Here is a 19647-nt window from a genome sequence, read left to right as displayed (position 1 = left end):
CCCTCCTCATTATCAAGACTTTGGACAACCTTATTCCCTATTCAAGCTGTTCACTATCAAAGGTCGGAGTTAGTAGAAAGGAGGAGGCAACAGACAATCCTTCAACTGTGACCCCAAGATGTAAAATAATTAATGTAGAAATGTAGCTTTTTTTCCCCCACTAGCCTCCCAAGAGTGTACAAACAATCTCTATATAATACATAATGTTATCAAATTTTTTCAGATTATTAGATATATAATTATTTACAAAGAGACACACAGATTTTGATGACCTTGAAATATGTTGACAAGATCATATCGAAAAATTCAGTTATTTGATTATACAAAATTATGTTGGCGACGAAATAAAAATTTTGCAGTATAATCAACGTAATGTTGTTTACGATTTCTGTACGTTCTGTAACCCATCTCTGAGAAATAATGTTGTTCAGATCCAAGAGAAAAAATAAACTCGAAATGTCAACAGAAAATGGATACTGAGAAAAGAGGCATCTGGTGGTCAATGGCTGCATTGTTCGCCGATGAGATCTTGATGGGAAAGAAACGAGCGAACACACGTTATGTACTCCGAAAGAAAAGGGAAATAAAATGAACACCACACAATTACCTGCACCTTCTCAGGATGTTGCTCCTCAAGCGCGTGCAGGTTTTTCCCATCCCTTCCATTTTAACATAAAGAAAGCCAATTGTAATGCTGATTAGAAGATTAAAATTTTGACGGATAACCAATAAATGGGTTTCCTCGATCGTCACAAATCATTTCGAAAGTTATGAATTAGATAATTCACGATATATAGAATTAGTTAATTAGTTTACGAATTAAGACCGAAAGCAAGCTCGCGGTTGCTATAAAAAATTTGAAATATAAAATGTCTTCTCTGCGTCTGATATAGGAATGTGCAGAGTTCAGGTCTGTCTATATGATAGTGATTCCGACACATCTTAATCCTGAGTTAAACGTGTCGGAAAAGAGATAAACCTGGGCAATTCTTGGAATACACCTACCCCGATAGTATTCTCCATTCGGATTCGAAACAAACAATATTAAGCGCGGGCTACGGCGTTACAGTTTTGACAAGCAGTTTTCGTATCTAAATATCACATGCTTATGACAGTCTCATGCGCGGATGCGCAGTAATTATAGGTATTGATCGTATTTTACTCTATGATTTTACCGATCTACATAGTATATACTGGTACATACTATTTGTCTTTTCATTCGTCGCTGTCAGCGGATCTACGTATTATTTAAGTATCAAAAATTAATTTATAACATTAAAGATGTTACGACATATTTTACAACCAATTGTCCGAAATACACGAAATGGTAAGCTAATAATATTAATATGTTTTGTTCTATGACTCCAAGATAATATATTAGTGAATAATCTTATATAACATTGAGAATTTGATATTGCTGAAAAATATTTAATAGCAATTACAAAGCTTAGCTTATATATACATATACTTTTCTGAACTTTATCATTAGTAATTTATTTGATTAATTCTTTTAATACTTTGTGGTATTTAATAAAGAGAAAGATTTTCTATTTTTGCATAAAATTACTTATAGCCAAGAGAAAAGTTATTTTAATAATGATTTTCTATATTATATTACTTATTATATTTCTATTAATAACATATATAACATTAAAGGTGTAAGATCATACCATGTACCTAATGAACTTAGACCACCAAGTATGGATGAAGTGCTTGTACCACAAGGCTCGTGGCAGGAATCATATTCTAAAGCTCAACAAAAATACAACTTACAGTTAGCAGCTGGTATCATTATACTTGGTGCTACTATAGCATTTGTATGCATATATCAAATAGATTACTGTTTTAAGTTTTGTTAAACTATTTTTACTCATATTATTTTAATTTTTAGGGTAGGGTATCTGGATTACTTTGGCTTAACTACCGTCCACCAAAACCAGAAGATAAGCCTGGAAGTTCTAAATAAAATGAATTCAAATATAATATTATAGCAGATAATAAATATAACAATTGTATGATTGCTTTATTGTAAAAAGTAATAGTAAAACATTTATGATATATATAATTCCTATGTTACTTTTTTAAATTTATATTCACAAAGAAAGTTTACTAACTTAACATTTACCTTAAAAGATACATATATCTTCTCAATTTTTAATATCTCTACATTCAAAAAATTTTAACTTACATTTTTATGAAATGTAAAAATTATTAAAAGTAAAAATAATAAAAAAGTATATAGATTGAATTTTATTAAATAAATAAGCTTGTTTTATTTATCTTATTTCACAAGAAGACTCAAACTGAACAAAAAACAAAATAGTTCTTATGAAAATTAAATATTTACATTTTTTTTTATCAAGAAATTACATTATTTTGTTATTTGTTATTTCAATTTAAATATTAATATATATTATGAAACGTTTATTTTACAATTGGTAAATTATTAATTTTTTTCAATGAGATCGAGCTATTTCTGAAAAAAATTCTAAAATATCTTGTATAGTAAATTCAAGAGTTACCATACTATCTGGATAACACCTTTGAATCAGCTCTTCTATGTATATATACTGCGCGATAAATTCACCTTGCATTTCACGCCAAACAACCTAAATAAAAAATTATACAATATAAAATATAATACAGAAAAATGAATAAATTATTCGTATTTTTAATTTACTTGTAATAAATTTTCTTCTTCGCATAAATGTTTCTCAACTTTTCTGTACAAATTTTCTAAACCTTTTTTAACTTCTCGAGCGGGATATTCTTTTACGACACGTCTAAGTTCTTGTTTACTAAAAGCCATTTGATAGCTAACTTCAGATTCTTTAACTCCAGCACCAACTTTTGCTTGCACGCCTTCAAAGAATAGCTGTAAGTATATTATACATTATAATAATTAAAAGAAATACTATAGAAAAGCTAAGAAAAAAGATTTAAGTCACACACATTCAGTTTTTCTAGAGGTCTCCCAAAATATTGTGTAACATATGCACGTAAAGCATCCTGATATTTTTGTTTAGCTTCCTTTCGTTCATGATCAAATATAGGTATTTTTAATTGTGATAGAAGATCATATAAATGGTGAAAGTTTTCTAAAATATAACACAATTATTTATTTAGCACTAATAATTTTAATTATTAACACATACAATCATAATTGAAGTATAAAGTTAATAGATTTATCTTACCCATTTTAATAACCTCTTGTGGAGTTTTATGATGTTCTCTGCTATGGATGACAATAGCTTCAAACATTGTACTCACTAATTTAGTATACCACTTCTCAAGATCAACTTTTCTATCTGAATTTTTAAAAATTTTTTCTGCCGTTCTTGCAAATGGTCCAAAATTCTCTACGTATGGTAAAATACCACATTTATTTCTGCGATTAACTTTAGTATCACAGAGAATTGATTGTAATTGTGTTTGCATAAATTTATCAAATGCTCTTTTAACTTGAATTAGAGCAGAAGCAAATGTCATAGATAAAAATGAGCCAGTGTCTTGTGCTGACATTACATGTTGTGACAAACGTACCAAGACATACATACACCAACTGAAATATTTTTTGCATTAATTATTCTGTAAACAAATTAAACAAAAATTAATTGTAGAAATAAAAATTTTATAACATATTTACAAACTATCGATTTTATCCAAAAAGGCAATAAAATTATTTAATTCAGTTTCTAGCGATGGAAATATAGCCGCCATTGTAGCACGCACTTCTTCATTTACTTGTCTTTCTAATTTTTTACTTGCTGTAGAAGTCACTGAACCAGGACTTGCAGCTCCATTACTAACATTATCTGTTTCTTCCATTTCACTACTCTAACACATTTAGATAGATACTTAGTTTTTGAATATTGTAATAAATCTGTAACAACAATTTACATACTTTTGATGGAGAAAGAACAGAATCTAATTGTAGAAACGAAATGCAGAATGCTTGTTCTGCGAGACAGACCGGTTGCATTTGAGAAAGCAGACAATCAAGTACCGAGTCTAAAAGATTTCCTTCCCCTACAGGTGCCCATGTTTCACCACTTAATAAGCAAATAGGTGCAGGATTCAGTAAATCTTCTACTTTTTGGCCACTAGACTTTGATGTATTTGCTTAAAAATGTACATTCTTGTAAAAAATGAAGATTTATTATTATTAATAATGAAGAAAGAAAAATATAATATATATACCTTGAAGGCGTTTACAAATTAGTTTATTTTTTGCTTCCTCAAAAAATCGTTTTAAATCCCTTTTATATAGTTTACTCATTGTATCTGTATATACCTTAGTTAACTGTACAAAAGCCTTATTATCTAATGCTCTTAATAATTGCATTAGCTCTGTATATGGTTCAAGTTCATGATGAACTGCTTGATGTGTTGGAAGAATTAAATCTGTCATTGACGTAGACATATCTCCAACATCATTGCCCTATAACAATACTATACTTCAATATCAATGATATTTTAATTTTGTATTACTTTCATACATACACATACCAAATGTATGAAGAGATTATTTAAATGTCTAGCAACAATTACAGAAAATTTCACTCTAAGTTTATCAAGTCGTCTTTTTTGTTCTGTTACTGCACTTAATTTATCAAGTCCGGGTGGTAAAGGAGCTGTTGTTGCTTTTAATAGAGCAGCACCTGCTTGGCTAAGTTCTTCTTTTTCTCCTGGAAGCTCAGCTTCACTCAAAACACGTTGATGAGTTGGAGAAATATCTAATTGTGACTTAAAGGATTAAAATTATTTTATTATTAAAGAATTGGGATTAAAATAATTACAGAATAAAAATTTTATACAAATAAAAAAAAGTTGTAAAATGTAATAAAGTAAAAATTACTTACAATTACTGTATTCAATTGATCTAACAGAAGTCGTGCATTATTATTAGCTGTATGAATCGCCTGATTTTTTTGACCTACACGTGCCATAACTTCCCTAATTCTACCAAGGGCCTCATCATAGGCTGCAAGACGAGATTCGACAATAGAAGCTTCAGTTATTGCTGCTTCTATACTATTCATTAATTGAGTTACACAGGCTTCTGATGCCAAAACTGATTGTACATTTTCCTGTATTAATAAAAAGTAAATTTCCTCTGAATTAAGATTTCTCTTAATAGGAATTATAATTCACTAAAACTATAATTTTACCCCATCAAGAATTGAAAGATCCTTAGAGAGGGTTTCCATAAAAAGTTCCGCATTAGAGACTGCGTATTCACAATCCTCCATTAACTGTTTTAAATCAGCAGCTTCTTTTTCAGTAATAGGTTGATAATCAGATGAAATAGGTGATGTTAACAGCTCTAAAAATATTTTAATGTTAGGCTAACTGAAATTATTTTGTCTATATTATACATTACATATCTAAATTTTATTTATTTATTTATTAAACTTTAAATTCATATAAACTTAGTAATATCAAATAATCATATATATATATATATAAACAGATATTATTTAAAATATAAATAAATAATAAGCTAATTACAAGCAAACTATAATGTTTACCTGGTGTGAAAGTAATACTATCACTTTCCTTTAATGAACTGGGATCTATAAGCAATTCTTTTGGGATATTTTTAAATTGTGGCCTTTGGGCTAAATTGCAAGAATAAGTATATAAATTACTTATAAATGTTCTTCGTTCTTGTACTGTTGTCACTGACCATTTATATACTTTATCAATGTGCAATTCTATATCCATAGAATCATTTTTAACACCATCCACAATTTGAATATCGCTTAAAGGCCATGATTGTTTCTTCTTAAATACATTTTTATCATTCTTTTTCACTTGGTATAAAAGTAAAGATGAAGGTGAATCTGTAGTTGTAGTTAAGCACAAAAAGCTCATTTTCTTTTTTCTATATGCTTTACTGACATAACATACGCTTAATAATTTTTCATCACTAGGTGTAAACACTTCTCTTTGTAATGTATGTCTTATTGCTGCCATAACTGAAGTTAAAGTTTGAAGTTTTGTAGTTGTTTGTTTTTGAAGTATGTATAATATACAAGCAATATTACTTTAAAACGCTATTTATAAGTAAATTCACTAATTTAAAAGACCTATAATGAACAAATTGAGAATATCTTGTAAAATTTTACAAAATTATATAACTTTAGCCATCTTTAATATTTTTCAAATATTATTATAGAATTAATACCTGTTAGGTTAGTGTACTTTAATTCTAGACACATATTATTTATAATTTATTATTTGCTACAAATTTATAGCAGAATATAATTTTACATATTTTATGTCAAAATCAATCACTTGATTTATTTACGAATCTGTCAAATACAATGTTCTGTTTGTCAGTCTTTTAGTTTACTGACAAATGTAAGTACTAACTGGTAGATACCTGGTACTAACCTCTACTAACTACCAACTACCAACAGTAGGTACATAGCCAAGTTCAAAATGTGTTTTATTAAATGCAAAGGTTTGTATTTCAATACTCAAAACTAAATCGCACGTTAGCTTAATTGAAAAACATATCTTAAGTAAATGAGTTACATGTTTTAGGCCTTTACACATCCTTCATATACACCGCATAACATTACTGAATGTTATCAGAGATTAGAATTTCTTGGTAATGCAATACTTGGTAACAGAATGTTTAATCATTTTAGAAGTTATTTTAAATGTTTATTGATCAATATGATATTAAATGGATATTTAACGTATTATTTCAGATTTCTTAGTTTTAAGCTATATTTATAAAAGTTGCAGATATTAAACCCTGGTCAATATATTTGAATTGTAATAAAAATCTTATGCATCATTATACGTAAAAAATCATATTTGTAAAAATAACAACGATCTAAACATATTTTGCCATAGATAAATATTATTATTTGATTAGATAAATATTATTATTTAATGTGTAATTTTTATTTAAACAAATATAACATAGTAAATATAGTCAAATTAGCAAAAATATTCTAAAAGAGCCAATTCTTGAGTACTATTAGTAATAACTAATACTTCATCTTTGTTAGAATTATTTAACAATTATATAGTATTTTCCTCAGGAAATTAACTGTTATTGATGATACGAATATTATCATGGTACCTTCAAAAGTAATTATTGTTGGAAAAATAAAACATTTTCATGAGTAGAAATAAGAAACATGCTTTAAAAACCTTGATATGTAAAAAGTAAATCAAGATTATAAGATATACTAAGAGTTGTATTTATACATTGTTACATATTTAAGATATCCGAAAGCCCCAATTAATAGAAAAAAATTTTGTTTGAATAAAACAATTTTACAATATGTTACTAATTCTAATACAATATAAAATTCTGAACACGTCCTGATTAATTTTCATTTTTTCTTTTTTTTAATGATGGTCGTTCGAATACTTGTTTCATTCCAGCAGCTTGATTATTGTGGAATTTTAAATTTTGTGCTGTTTCTGAGATCCACGGTGAATCAAATTGAGTAGTATCTTGATCAACTAGATGAGTATATTTAGTTCTACCACTGCGTCCAAAGTTTTTCACTTGCATAACTTTGGGTAAAATCGTTTTATCAAAATGATCCTCCAAAGTTGCACCAGAGAAATCTCGCTTGAATATATTATCCTCTTTATCTAAGTAGAAAGCTCCACGATGATAATATTTTTGTAGAAACTTATATTTTCCTTTGGCTGCTTTATTTGTAATGACTTTTGGATTTAAGCGTGCTTCTTGTCTCCGCTCTTCTTCTGTCATGTTACGTATTCGTTCAACTTCAAGTCGTTCTTTTTCAAGTCTATAAGAAATGTTTTAAAAAATATTATAAAAATTTTTATACATATCAAATAATTGTTATTGTAATAACAATACATACTGTTCTCTTTCTTCACGGTCACGTTTAATTCTTTTTAATTCTCGCAATTTCCAAGCTTCATACTCAACTTCATCATTCTCATCATCTGTACAAACATCTTCAAGTTTTCCTTCATGCTCACTGGTGGTTTTACCTACTTGTGCTTCTTTTCTTATTGCTTCTTCTACCATCTATGTAATAAATAGAATAAAGGAAATAATCACTATTAGTTATTGATTTATTTACTGGTCATATAATTAGATTTACCCGTAATGTTTGTCGTTTCCGTTCTTCTGCTAACTTTTTAGCTTCAATTTCCGCTTGTTTTTGTTTCATTGCTTCTTTTTCTTTTTCCATTACTGTAATTCTATCTTTCTTACGTACAAAAACTGGCTTCAATCTTGGTCCAGTTTCTTCCTCTGAATCTGTATATTCTTCATATTCGGAACTTTCCTCTGAGGTATCACCTGACCTCTCATCTTCTTCTCCATGAATTAATTCTTCTTCATTTTCTTTTTTTGATAAAACCCGTTGCTTTAATGCTTCTCGTCTTCTCTCAATTTCAGAATCTGATAATTCTTCATCTTCTGACGAATCTGAACTTTCTAACTTTATCCTTTCCCGAGTTCTTTCAGGCTCAACTTCAATTAATTCTGGTTCATGTATGTGTCTATGTCTCTCTGCACGAATTTCTGTATTAGATTCCTTCTGCTTTTCTAAACGCGTCAATCTTCTTATACGTGGATCATCTTCATCACATATTTTCACTTGCGAATGTGTAGGGGTATCTACAGAAATTTCATTTTCCTCATAACTTTTATGTACACGCCTTTCTAAGAAATCTTCTTCTTCGGATTCTTCTTCTGAGCTAGCAGCTGGTGCATAATCAGGTCGTTTACCAGAGACATAACGATGTACCTTTACTTTTTTCATAGAAAGTTCTCCTATAAATTCAAACAAAATGTTTTAGGTACTGTAACACTTAAGACATAATTCACAGAAACAACTGTTGTTACTATTTATCTTTATATTATTGTTACTATTTTTAGAAGAAAGAGGAAGATAATTATTATAGTTAATATATAAATATTAATTATAATATTTAATTACTAACCTTTATCATTTTTTACAGGTACGGCACCAGCAGTACTCTGAATTCCCATTGGCGCAGGTGCCAAAGAATTATTTGTGACAAAATAATCCATCATCATTTTGCTAATTTAAAACATAAATTTTCCAAGCAGTCTGAAGATATTATAAATTACACTCTATCTCTGTCTTGCCTGTGATAGCCAAACACATCTGACCGTGGTCAAACATTTCACGCTTAAAAATATATATGATATAGATGTGCTATCGACGACTATTTAAGGCTATGCCAAAAATGCATATGATTCTATGACTGTAAACTGTAAATCGCTGCTAAACTCTATGTCGTACCGCCCGTAACATGATCGTAATGAAATTACGAAATATTACTTTAAGTACAAAAATTAAGTAAAAATATTTTAGTGAAAGTTAAGACACGAAAACGTGATCTTATCAGTAAAAATTGTTATTTATTAAGTTAAGAATTTTAAGGATAAAAAAATGTTCTAAAATCCATCAAGTTTTAATCGCTGTTATTAAAATATGGTGTTGAATCTACAAAAAAAATTAGTTCGTGACAGAAATTGATTTGTAGGTAATGGCGCTGTATGAAGTCTTTTAGTTGTACATTAGTAGTTGGCGCGAGGTCGTAAAGGATACTTGATATCTGTATTTGAATGTAAGAAATAGAAGGTTTTTATTATTGATATTTCATTTTACTGGAATAAGAATCAAAAGTTACACAGACAAAATGTTTTGGGGTAAGTATAATCACGGTTAAGATATATCTGATGGTTTTCCGAAATTTACCGGTATAAAGTGTTTTAAAATGGTGTCGCCATGTGGTTTCGAAAAACGGTTGCTCTTTATGAAAACAATATTTTACGAAAAGGAATTTGTATAAATATTAATAATAATTTTATAATCTTGTTTTTAGGTTTAATACTGGAACCAAATAAGCGATATACGCAGACCGTTGAAAAATCATTCCATGTTTCAATGGCTAGTTTAAATCTTCAAAAAGCCGGTAATATTAATAAATTCGTCTTATGTTAAATTTAAATTTATAAATAATCGTTTTAAAATTTGAATAATAATCTAGCATGTTATTTAAATCTTAAATAAGTAATTGGAAAATTGAAATTTGTTGTATTTCTAAATAATAATAGTATGTCATTTTATACTTTATTTATTATAGATGACAGTGTGGTACAAGTGATGTTATACTATGAAGGTACCAGTTATTTGTTATGCAATTTAAGAAAAAGCTCAACGTGGCAAGTACCGCTTGATTTAAATTTTCATGAGGGAACTACAATAGCATTTATATGTCATGGCCATGGTCATGTACATTTAACTGGCTATTTAATACCTGATGAAGATTTGGACTTGGATGATTTAGAGGAAGTAGAAGGAGAAGAAGAAGAAGAAGAAGAAGAAGAAGAAGAACAGGTACCACAGTTGGTTGACAAACAATCAAAAAGAAAAGCTATAGATACCTTAAAGAATGAAAAAAATACTAAGCGTCTTAAACAAGAAATTGAAGCAGAATCTTCTGACGAAGATATAGAATTAGATGGCATAAATGAAGAAAATGATTCTGATGATTCTGAAGGAGATGAAGAAGATGAAGATGAAGATGAAGATGAAGATGAGGATGAGGATGAGGAAGGCGAAGAAGAAGATAAAGAGGATGAGGAAAAGGAAGAAAAAGTAAAGCCTCAACAGAAAGATAAAAGAAATAAACAACAACAACAACAAAAAAAGAAAATACTAAATGGAAAAGAGGCAAAGCATAAAAAAGATAAAAGGGAACAGCAACAAAATGAAATAAATACCCAAAGTGATCAGAAAACAAGGGTAGTAGAAGGCGGAGTGCAAATAAAAGAATTGAAAGTCGGTAATGGTGCTTTTGCCAAAAGTGGAAAATTGGTTTCTGTATATTATGTGGGTCGTTTAAAAAATGGAAAGAAATTTGATGCAACAACACAAGGAGATGGTTTTAAATTCAGGCTTGGGAGAGGTGAAGTAATTAAAGGATGGGATGTTGGTATTCAGGGAATGAAAGTAGGAGGAAAACGACATATTACAATACCTCCAGCTATGGCGTATGTATTATTCTTTTATGTGTGAACTAAATTTAAATATATTACTCATATTACCTTTTACATGTTCGTTATAGGTATGGAGCTAAAGGTTCACCACCTGTTATTCCTGGTAATAGTACACTGATGTTTGAAGTGGAACTTCGGAATGTACATTAAACTTTTACGAATATTTAAGTATTGTTAAGTGATGTATAATGTATTTTAAACTAATAAATGTAATACCCTTTTTCATTATCTTACAAAACTTCAATTTTCTTGAAAATACAACATAAGAATACATAAATAACTGTGTTGAAATACAAAGTAAAATTACATTTTAATATAACTATATGCTATTGATATACAAGATGACAAGCTATTTGTTTCTAGTATTAGTATCAGTAATTATTATTAGTAATAGATTTGCGAGAAAAACAGAAGAGGATAAAATTTTATTATCTTTTATATAGGTAACACAATAATTTGAATAGATTTTTTTAATATCCCATGAATTTCGCGTAATAACATGAACATCCTAAATATAATAAATACTTTGCGCAAGATGTATATTATGTATATGCATAATATACTTATGGTTATTTAAAAAGTTGTAAACAAATATAAAGTTTAATATTATACAATAAATTATATTCGGAATAATTATGTTTATAGACAAGTTTCATTTCAATGCTTTTTCATCGAATTTTCATCTTGATTTTTTGTCCATGATAATGTACAAACTCCATTTTTACATTCCTTTACAAGTTGTGGGGGTTGTTCATTATTTGTTAATTCTATTTGTTTGTTTCTGAACTGCCACCATTTTATAAATAATGGCTGTATCAAAAATCTCCATATAATGAGTAATATTGGTATAGCTACACATGGTATACATACCATTTTAAGCCAATTTAGAATAAAATCTGGAACAATGCAGGTTATTATATACTAAACTACTGATTAACTTAAAAATTATATTTTTCTATACAGCTACTTTCACATCATTAATGTAAATAAAAATTGAATTCGTACCTTAAGTCAAACAAATGTATTTTTCTTTCTATTACTCAAAATAATCGAGCAAGTAAATAATTGAGATAATCTGAAAATATACAGACGGATATAACCTTTATATCATACGATTAAGTATTAAATATTTAAGTTTATAACAATTTATTCTATTAAAAGAATAATATTTTTATCAAAACTTAAATTTTAGATGTATTATTTTTTACTATATTTCAAATTATCGAATTTTATTTAACGTTAGTTGTATTATACGTATACTGTATACTCACGTCCGTGAAAACATGCGCAATGGTTGACTTCAACAATTAAAATAATGTTCTATATCCAAGCCAACGTTTCCTTCATTAAAATACCTAATATATCTTTAATAGTTTTATTTTTAAGTAAAAATGAATTTAAAAAATACAGACAATTATGCTATCAAGGAAAAATCAGCTAAACTCTTATAAATTTAATTTTCTTTATTCATTTAACTAGATTTTTAATCATATAATTTTCATGTCTTATCATTTATCTTAGTTATATTACTTAATATTACTTTATCTGGATATACATTGCATATTAATATTCATACATAAGAAAACATGGTCACAGCCATATTGCTAACAGGATTTAGATCCTATTATTTTAGCTTAACAATATAAGGTACTAAAAGCATATAAAGCAAGTGTCAGTCAGTATTTTTACTAGAGTTACGAAAGTACTCTGATTAAGTTGTTATGATTTATAAATTGAATTACATGCTTCCAAATACTTTACGTCCTTTTGTTACGGATAAGGAAACAATGACGACACTTAAAACAAAGAAGACTAGTCCGAAGAAGGCGGTCAGAGCTCTGCACCATTGTCGTTTTCGTTTTGCTTTTGCAATTACACGACCTAAGCGTTCCGCTCGTGAAACGTCGAGCGTGAAATCTAAGTCTTCGGCAAATCCTCGCACACGATAATCCCAATTATTTCTGTTGGATGAGAAGATTTTACCTTTGTTGAATGAATCACCGTCACTGCACTGCAACTGCTGAAACATCAGTCTTGATACGTTGGTTACATTGACATTGTGAATACTGTTATTTGCTCCTAACGTTATTATGTGCAAAAAGGAATATACATTACACGTAATGAATCTATTATACGGCAGTAATTGCTTTTATCTCTAAAGAGTTAGATCTATTTGTAACGATTTGTGCATCGAGTAAAGAAATCGGTTAAAAGATTATACAATCTGCGTTAAATTTATAGCTGAGAAGTATTTCACATAGACTTACCATAGAGTATTCTGGTTCGTTCGAAATAACTTTATCCCGGTCCTGTTTGTTTTCTTCGTTAATATTGATCGTTTCTTTCGTATCACTTCTAATACAACGATTCACGTATACGTTTTTCGTTTTTTTATCGAGAGCAATCGAACGATTTAAGCATTTGCAAACGTGCGACTCAAATGTGTTTTTATCGTTCTGCAGTGTTAATTCTGAATTTGTTCTTTGACAGTGATTATCCATCAAAAGTATAACAGGTGGATTTTCTTTTTTTTCTGATCCATCGTGCGTCTTGGTTTGTTTGTCATTTTTAGAAGACGACAAAAATCTGTGAGTATGTTCACAAGTGCATAAGCAAGTGTACCATGGATTGTGCAGATAAAGGTGTCGTGTATTATCGTAAAGTTTTGAGTTTACTGGATTGATTTTCGACGACGAATTTTTATTGCTACTTAATAGACACGAATTCTTGTCGTTTAAGAACGATCGTTTGCTTGGTAAAAAAGAGGAATTATGGTAAACGTACTCATAAAGTCCTCCTTTCAAACCAATTCCTTGGGCCACCTTATACGAGATATTGTGCAAGATCTCTTCTGGTGTCATAGCATTTTTGCCTTCTATCACAGAGTTTAGTGTTTGAGATAATTCAAGGAGGACATCATGCGCCGATATACTTGCAGATTTTTCATAATCCCAATCGCAATATGAATAGGTATATGCGCAACTGCATCCGTAACATGTGTACAAAGCTATTATAAACCGCAACATGTTTTACTGTTTTTATAAGAAATTAAAAGAAAAAAAGAATCTATTTGCTTACTATCATATTCGGGATTTTCTTCGCTCTGATAGAGTTCGCGCGGATTGGGAAATGCAGTCGGCCAAATAGGACGTGGAATTGACTCGCTCTCATGAATTACAGCAAGACCTCCGCTGAATTGATCCTTCATTGTTAAAGGTATTCCTCGAAAGAGACTCTGACCGGAGACTGCTGATGTGTAACAAGAATATGAACCAGCCGACAATGGCGGAGAATGGCTGGAGTAACCGGAACTGGTCGAAGTTCGGCAACATTTTTTTAGATTATTTCGCGTTGTGGTCGTTGTTACTGTTGACGAACCGGCTACGAATCTTGAAACATCAGCCTCTAGCGAGTCAGCCTCTATCCTGAAGAATAATTTTTTCTACTTTATATCAGTATTTCAAAATATTTAGTTAAAAAGTTATTTACTATATATACACCTATATATTTAACGTTAATTTATAAATTATTGCAATGATAAAATAAGAAGTTTCACTTGCCATTCTATCTCATGTAAACCAATTCGTGGTACCGCGTACAGATTGTCAGGATTGCAAGTGAATCGCTCATTCGCCGCATATAAAGACAATTTAGTAGTTTCACTGTCAGAGCTAGTTTGGTTCCCACCTGAAACTGCCAAGGCCGTTGCGATCGCGGCACTGGAACAAAACTTCCCGCGTTCCAGCATCCCCTGTTACGATCCAACCTAGTACCACCTATATGAAATTCCCACGAAGTCTTAAAAAGCTATCACATTCTTCTATGTATTTTTAACGGTGCCATCGATAAAAGCTATTAAGATTAATAGAAATAAATAACTATGACTTTCAAAAATAATTGAATATGCCATACGGGTATAAATTGTGTACGAATTTATGTATTCGTACCCGGATGGTTCGTTGCTGATGACGGTGTTACCGCATGGATTAGATGCAGGTTCATCTAAGGCCAGTAACCACCGTTGCATGCCTTTTTAGAATAATCGTCCGCGGGCTAATAGCCACGCGTTTTCATTCTTAAGTTCCTCCATTATCATTAATATTTCAGCATCATTCTTTGCCTTCTTCTTGATACTCACTGAATCTATAATACAAAATTACGATGTAGTATTTCATCGATTGTTGCTACTGTACAGAAGAAATTTCTAATCCTAATTCGTCATTTATCTACAGATTGACTAAATTAATATTGCAACTTAATTTTTCATTGAAATTCTACCTGCACGATCGAATCTATTAGGTAAACATTTTTTTGGCTAGATATTTATCGGACATACTGCTTAGTATTGATGCGGTGGATGATCCAAGTTTCAAGGTCGCTTTCACATTCGTCATGTTCACGTAAGAAATTGGACAATGTGAAACGAGTATTACGTTATATAGGACATTCTTTACAGACTGATGAAAATATAAGATAATATTATATTTTCGCAATAATTATTTACACAACGAATTTTTGAAAACAAATTTTGTTATTGATTAATTAATATTTTTTGTAATCTTTATATTTTTAAACTCTTTAAGTTTCATAAAATAATCAACTATTTTCTTGAAAACAATATTAAAACATAACTATCATATGAATCAAGTCATAGAAATGAAATATGTATCCGATACGGGAATCGGTCAGCCGGACTAATATACCAGAAGTAGCCTTGTACGTATAACATGTATAATAAACATGGTATCAGCCATACAATTACCTAGTACCACAGACGAGTACTCGTCTGTGCTAGTACCATGGATCAGTGTACACACCGTAGCGCCCAGCACTCCGCATTCCGCTTCTTCCAGTCGGAAACTTTCACGTCACTATAACTCACTGCCCGGTGTTCAGGTATTACACGGTACACCCTAGAATGTCGATTGACGTTACAAAAGTCCTGTGTTTGGAGAAGAATGTAGCTCTAGTCAGAAACTTAATATTTCTTAGATACGTTATATAATCGGAAAAGTTTTCTATTAAACCTACAAACAATAATTCAGTACATATCAATTAGTTTGCACGTTCAAAAAGAGAAGGGATAAAGTTGAAATAAAGAAAAAAGTATAAACGTTTATTAGATTAGGGTCATTTAATTAAGTAATCATTGAATGTTCAATCGTGAATTTATTCTTCTCAAATCTCGAATTGAACTCAAATTGTAATTTTTTTTTTTTTTTTTTTTGGTAAACAAATTATAGTATACACCACTACGGTCATTTTTCTATTTATTTAACAATACGTGCGCTTTCTCCATTTTTCTTTCTTTCTTTTTTTTTTTTTTTTTTGTTCCTTTTCTCAATTCTACGATTAATTTTTATAATTTAATATATAAATAGTTATATACACTTTATTCCTCATTAAGAAGCGAACATAGCGTGCTGTAACTTATCTTATAGGAAGCTCGTACATACGTACGAGCAATCTACAAAACGAAGTTACAAAAAATATTTAACTCACGAACTTTCACTCGTACTCATTCAGGACCGTCGTATGAAAACGTACCGCCCCACAGCTTGAAAATAAATACCCGCTACTTCACTCTGTTACGCTACATATCTACGCTTGAGAGCAGCGAACTTGTTCTTTTAATTGACTAACAGATCCTCAGAAATACAAATATGTACAAAAAGGAATTAATCGAAACGCACTTTCTTTTTCAAACGTCGTATATGCTGGATTACACAGTTCTTACACAATAAAATCAACAAAATCATAGGAAATAAAAAATTTAGCATGTAAATATCCGGAAAAGAGAAAAAAGATTTTCTCTATTTACTTTCACGACATCGAAAGTGTTGTATAGAATTTATAATCGATTGATATTCCGTCTTTCTGTCTATCTTACTTGTTTTTTTTACAAAGTAGCTATTTATTTTTGTAATTTATAGAATGAAAATAATGCAATAATTAGCAATAAGCGAGAAGTTTATAAATATTAACATAGTATTATTGTGTGTACTGTATAACTGTAAAATATGAAATAAAACTTTTAAGATTGCTGGTTGACAATATAGTAGGAGACGATCATACGATAAAAATTTTCTTTCGGTGGTACAAGAAAGGCAAAATAGCCCCGGGCAAACCACAACTTTCATATATGCAGATTTATGTTTCGTATCATTGAATGGATATACGAACTTTGGCCGTTGGAATCGGCTAAATAGCCAGAGGGTAATACCTATAGCTTTTCTTTTCGCTGGAGAAAGTACAAAAATAACAATTGTTCCATGGCAATGAGTGTACATGCATATTCAGCGAAGAACCGAAGGATTACGTCAGTTTTACTGGTCCATGTGTGTACGTGCTTCGGTAGTCAACATGCGATGCATTACCCAAAAAGATACACGTGATTTAGTTTCCATCTGACTGAGATGTTCATTATTTTCTATATTCTTTTTTTACTAAATTTAATTATCGTAAAAAGAATCTAAATTATTCGAACTGTCAATAAAATAGATGTCATCACACAAGATGTTTTTTATAACTAAAAAGAGACGCGATATAATTTTGAGAATATTCATAATTAACCTTCAGAGGGATAACTAATAAAATCGTGTAACTTGTTATCAAGTTGTTCCATGATTTGTTTCATTTTTTTTTTTTTTTTTCACAATTTGTTCCATGATTAGATTATTATTTAAAAATCCTTAAAATATTAATCAAGTTCTAATACTATGAAATATTACGATACATTGAAATTTTTAATGTACAAAAGAGCGAAAATCAATGGTTTATGAAAATGAACAACTAAAATTCCTTCAGAGGATGCGTTCATTGGTTAAGAAAAATTAACTCTGAACAGGCCCTGACTTTTCGATCCACGGCTCACGGCACGATGACTCGTGGACCATTGATCGTTTCATGTTCTTATACCTTCATCCTTCGACTCTAACATATGGCCATTCTGTTGAAACTCACTCCATTTCGCAATTCTCGTCACAGAGTATCGCGTACTTGTAGAATTCTTCGCAAATTTTTGTTTGTAATACAAATTTTACTTTGCCTTCTATTAAATCAAATCGTTGTTTCGTTATCTTGCTATATTATTAAAATTCATGGTATCTTTGATTTTCAATTGGTAGGATGGTATACGCGCTTAAATTGTAATTGACATAAATTAGCAATTGACTAAACATTTAAAAGAAAAAGATTATTCGTAAATCACCATAGAGCCCTATTCTACCAAGTTGAACTATCGTAATTGAAAACAAAAGTAAATTACTAAACAAGAGGATCTAAGTAGTTGAAACAACATATCACATAATAGTAACATCATCGCAAGTGTAATACTGTAGGTATTCTTGTGGTATACGTAAGTACGATTTGTTATTAAAACATAGTAATATAAACCATTCGATCATATTGATTGATACATTCTATGATCAAATCGATTGATTTACACGGTGATTCTATTATAAAGATTCATTATCTATATATTCATGTTTCTTTAAAACATGTATACACATACAGTTTAGAATAAATTAAATCTCTATGAGTAAAATATTGTAACGTTATAAGACACAAATAATTTTCATAAAAAATGATACTCGATTTACAGTAATTGTTATTGTTATTTGCCATGCACTCTTAACCAGGGACGGATTAGCCATCGAACAGTTTGGGGGAATTTCCGGTGGGCCGGTCGGGTTTTTGGGACCGTTATACGTAGAATTTAATCAATGAACTAAGAATGGATGGTTAATGTCTAAAATTTTACGCTAAAAATTTACGTCCCAGTCTACCCCTGCTCTTAACCGTACATTCTTCCGATACATACATATGTATATTTGCATACTCCGCTTATCTAATTATTTAAGAATTATTTTAGTTATTAACTATTGACTTCACTGCATACTATTGAATATAATACTTCATTATCACAAAAAGATTTAAAAACTATTCTCTACCTGAGAAGCTAAGAAAAACTAGGAAGAAGAATATGTATGTTGATAAAAAGTAGAAGATGTATAAAAAAATAACTAACTGAGAATTACAATTGTAATAGTAATTATAAAATTATTGGATAAAAATTGAATTTTAAATTATTCATTGCTTTCGAATATCTACATACGCTTTTAAGTATCTGTTTCAATCTTCTTCCTGCGTCAATAAACTTTGTGCATAGAGGAGGCTGGGCGCTCGGAATACAAAACTTTCACGCGCGTGCCAGCGTGACCGTTACACTCACGACGTTCCACTCGCGAACGCCTAAAAGAAACTGAAAGTCCTGCTTCTTCGTCATATAAACTCGACCCATTCGAGGGCCTCTATCTTTCAACGTGTTATCACGTCCGGAATCACGTAACGAATAGACAAATTATCCATTTTACCTGCGGTTTATGTTGCCTAAATTAATTAAGCAAATACATACATTATTTTGCCACCTATAGCAAAATAAAATAAAGTTACAAAAGTTTTGGTTTTTATTTGATCTAATATGTTTCATATTATAAAATTTATAAAATTTTTAAATAAGATTCATTTGAGAAATAAACATGGCGATGATATCGGCGTATATATTGATGTAAAGAAAATGGATGTATATTTGAAATAAA

General features: G+C 30.0%; 5 protein-coding genes across 11 annotated transcripts; 2 read left to right on the top strand and 3 right to left on the bottom strand.

The window, feature by feature from the left end:
• The first annotated feature begins 1140 nt into the window (after positions 1-1140).
• On the top strand, positions 1141-2065 carry Cox7b (Cytochrome c oxidase subunit 7B). The gene is made up of 3 exons (XM_072005089.1): positions 1141-1327; positions 1657-1817; positions 1892-2065. The coding sequence occupies exons 1-3, from the start codon at positions 1282-1284 to the stop codon at positions 1964-1966; spliced, it is 282 nt and encodes a 93-aa protein (XP_071861190.1). The 5' UTR covers positions 1141-1281; the 3' UTR covers positions 1967-2065.
• Sec3 (exocyst complex component Sec3) lies at positions 1986-6616 on the bottom strand. The gene is made up of 12 exons (XM_072005088.1): positions 6191-6616; positions 5532-6092; positions 5172-5326; positions 4863-5090; positions 4510-4746; positions 4201-4441; positions 3905-4122; positions 3647-3837; positions 3195-3562; positions 2953-3098; positions 2681-2875; positions 1986-2609 (listed from the first exon to the last, which is right to left on the bottom strand). The coding sequence occupies exons 2-12, from the start codon at positions 5977-5979 to the stop codon at positions 2457-2459; spliced, it is 2580 nt and encodes an 859-aa protein (XP_071861189.1). The 5' UTR covers positions 5980-6092; positions 6191-6616; the 3' UTR covers positions 1986-2456.
• Positions 6617-7199: 583 nt separating this feature from the next.
• On the bottom strand, positions 7200-9241 carry Mfap1 (Microfibril-associated protein 1). Its single transcript, XM_072005086.1, has 4 exons — positions 8959-9241; positions 8112-8788; positions 7866-8035; positions 7200-7787 (listed from the first exon to the last, which is right to left on the bottom strand). Exons 1-4 carry the CDS (start codon positions 9053-9055, stop codon positions 7352-7354), a joined length of 1380 nt encoding a protein of 459 aa, XP_071861187.1. The 5' UTR covers positions 9056-9241; the 3' UTR covers positions 7200-7351.
• A 275-nt stretch (positions 9242-9516) lies between these two features.
• Positions 9517-11285, top strand: Fkbp39 (FK506-binding protein 39kD). Its single transcript, XM_072005087.1, has 4 exons — positions 9517-9694; positions 9871-9960; positions 10132-11041; positions 11116-11285. The coding sequence occupies exons 1-4, from the start codon at positions 9685-9687 to the stop codon at positions 11195-11197; spliced, it is 1092 nt and encodes a 363-aa protein (XP_071861188.1). The 5' UTR covers positions 9517-9684; the 3' UTR covers positions 11198-11285.
• Positions 11286-12522: 1237 nt separating this feature from the next.
• Positions 12523-19314, bottom strand: LOC139988100 (uncharacterized). Of its 7 annotated transcripts, none has more exons than XM_072005084.1 (7): positions 19164-19314; positions 15810-15960; positions 14995-15190; positions 14608-14823; positions 14126-14472; positions 13315-14054; positions 12523-13064 (listed from the first exon to the last, which is right to left on the bottom strand). In XM_072005084.1, the coding sequence occupies exons 4-7, from the start codon at positions 14793-14795 to the stop codon at positions 12786-12788; spliced, it is 1554 nt and encodes a 517-aa protein (XP_071861185.1). In that variant the 5' UTR covers positions 14796-14823; positions 14995-15190; positions 15810-15960; positions 19164-19314; the 3' UTR covers positions 12523-12785. The 7 variants fall into 7 exon arrangements, with proteins under 7 accessions (XP_071861185.1, XP_071861180.1, XP_071861179.1 ...); XM_072005079.1 differs by having other exon boundaries at positions 12524-13067; positions 14960-15190; XM_072005078.1 differs by having other exon boundaries at positions 12524-13067.
• Between the last annotated feature and the right edge of the window lie 333 nt (positions 19315-19647).

This window comes from Bombus fervidus, chromosome 6, assembly GCF_041682495.2.
Source record: "Bombus fervidus isolate BK054 chromosome 6, iyBomFerv1, whole genome shotgun sequence".
NCBI classification, from domain to species: Eukaryota; Metazoa; Arthropoda; class Insecta; order Hymenoptera; family Apidae; genus Bombus; species Bombus fervidus.
The sequence above is the reverse complement of the archived record's forward strand: the minus strand, read 5'-3'. Positions and strand labels throughout refer to the sequence as shown.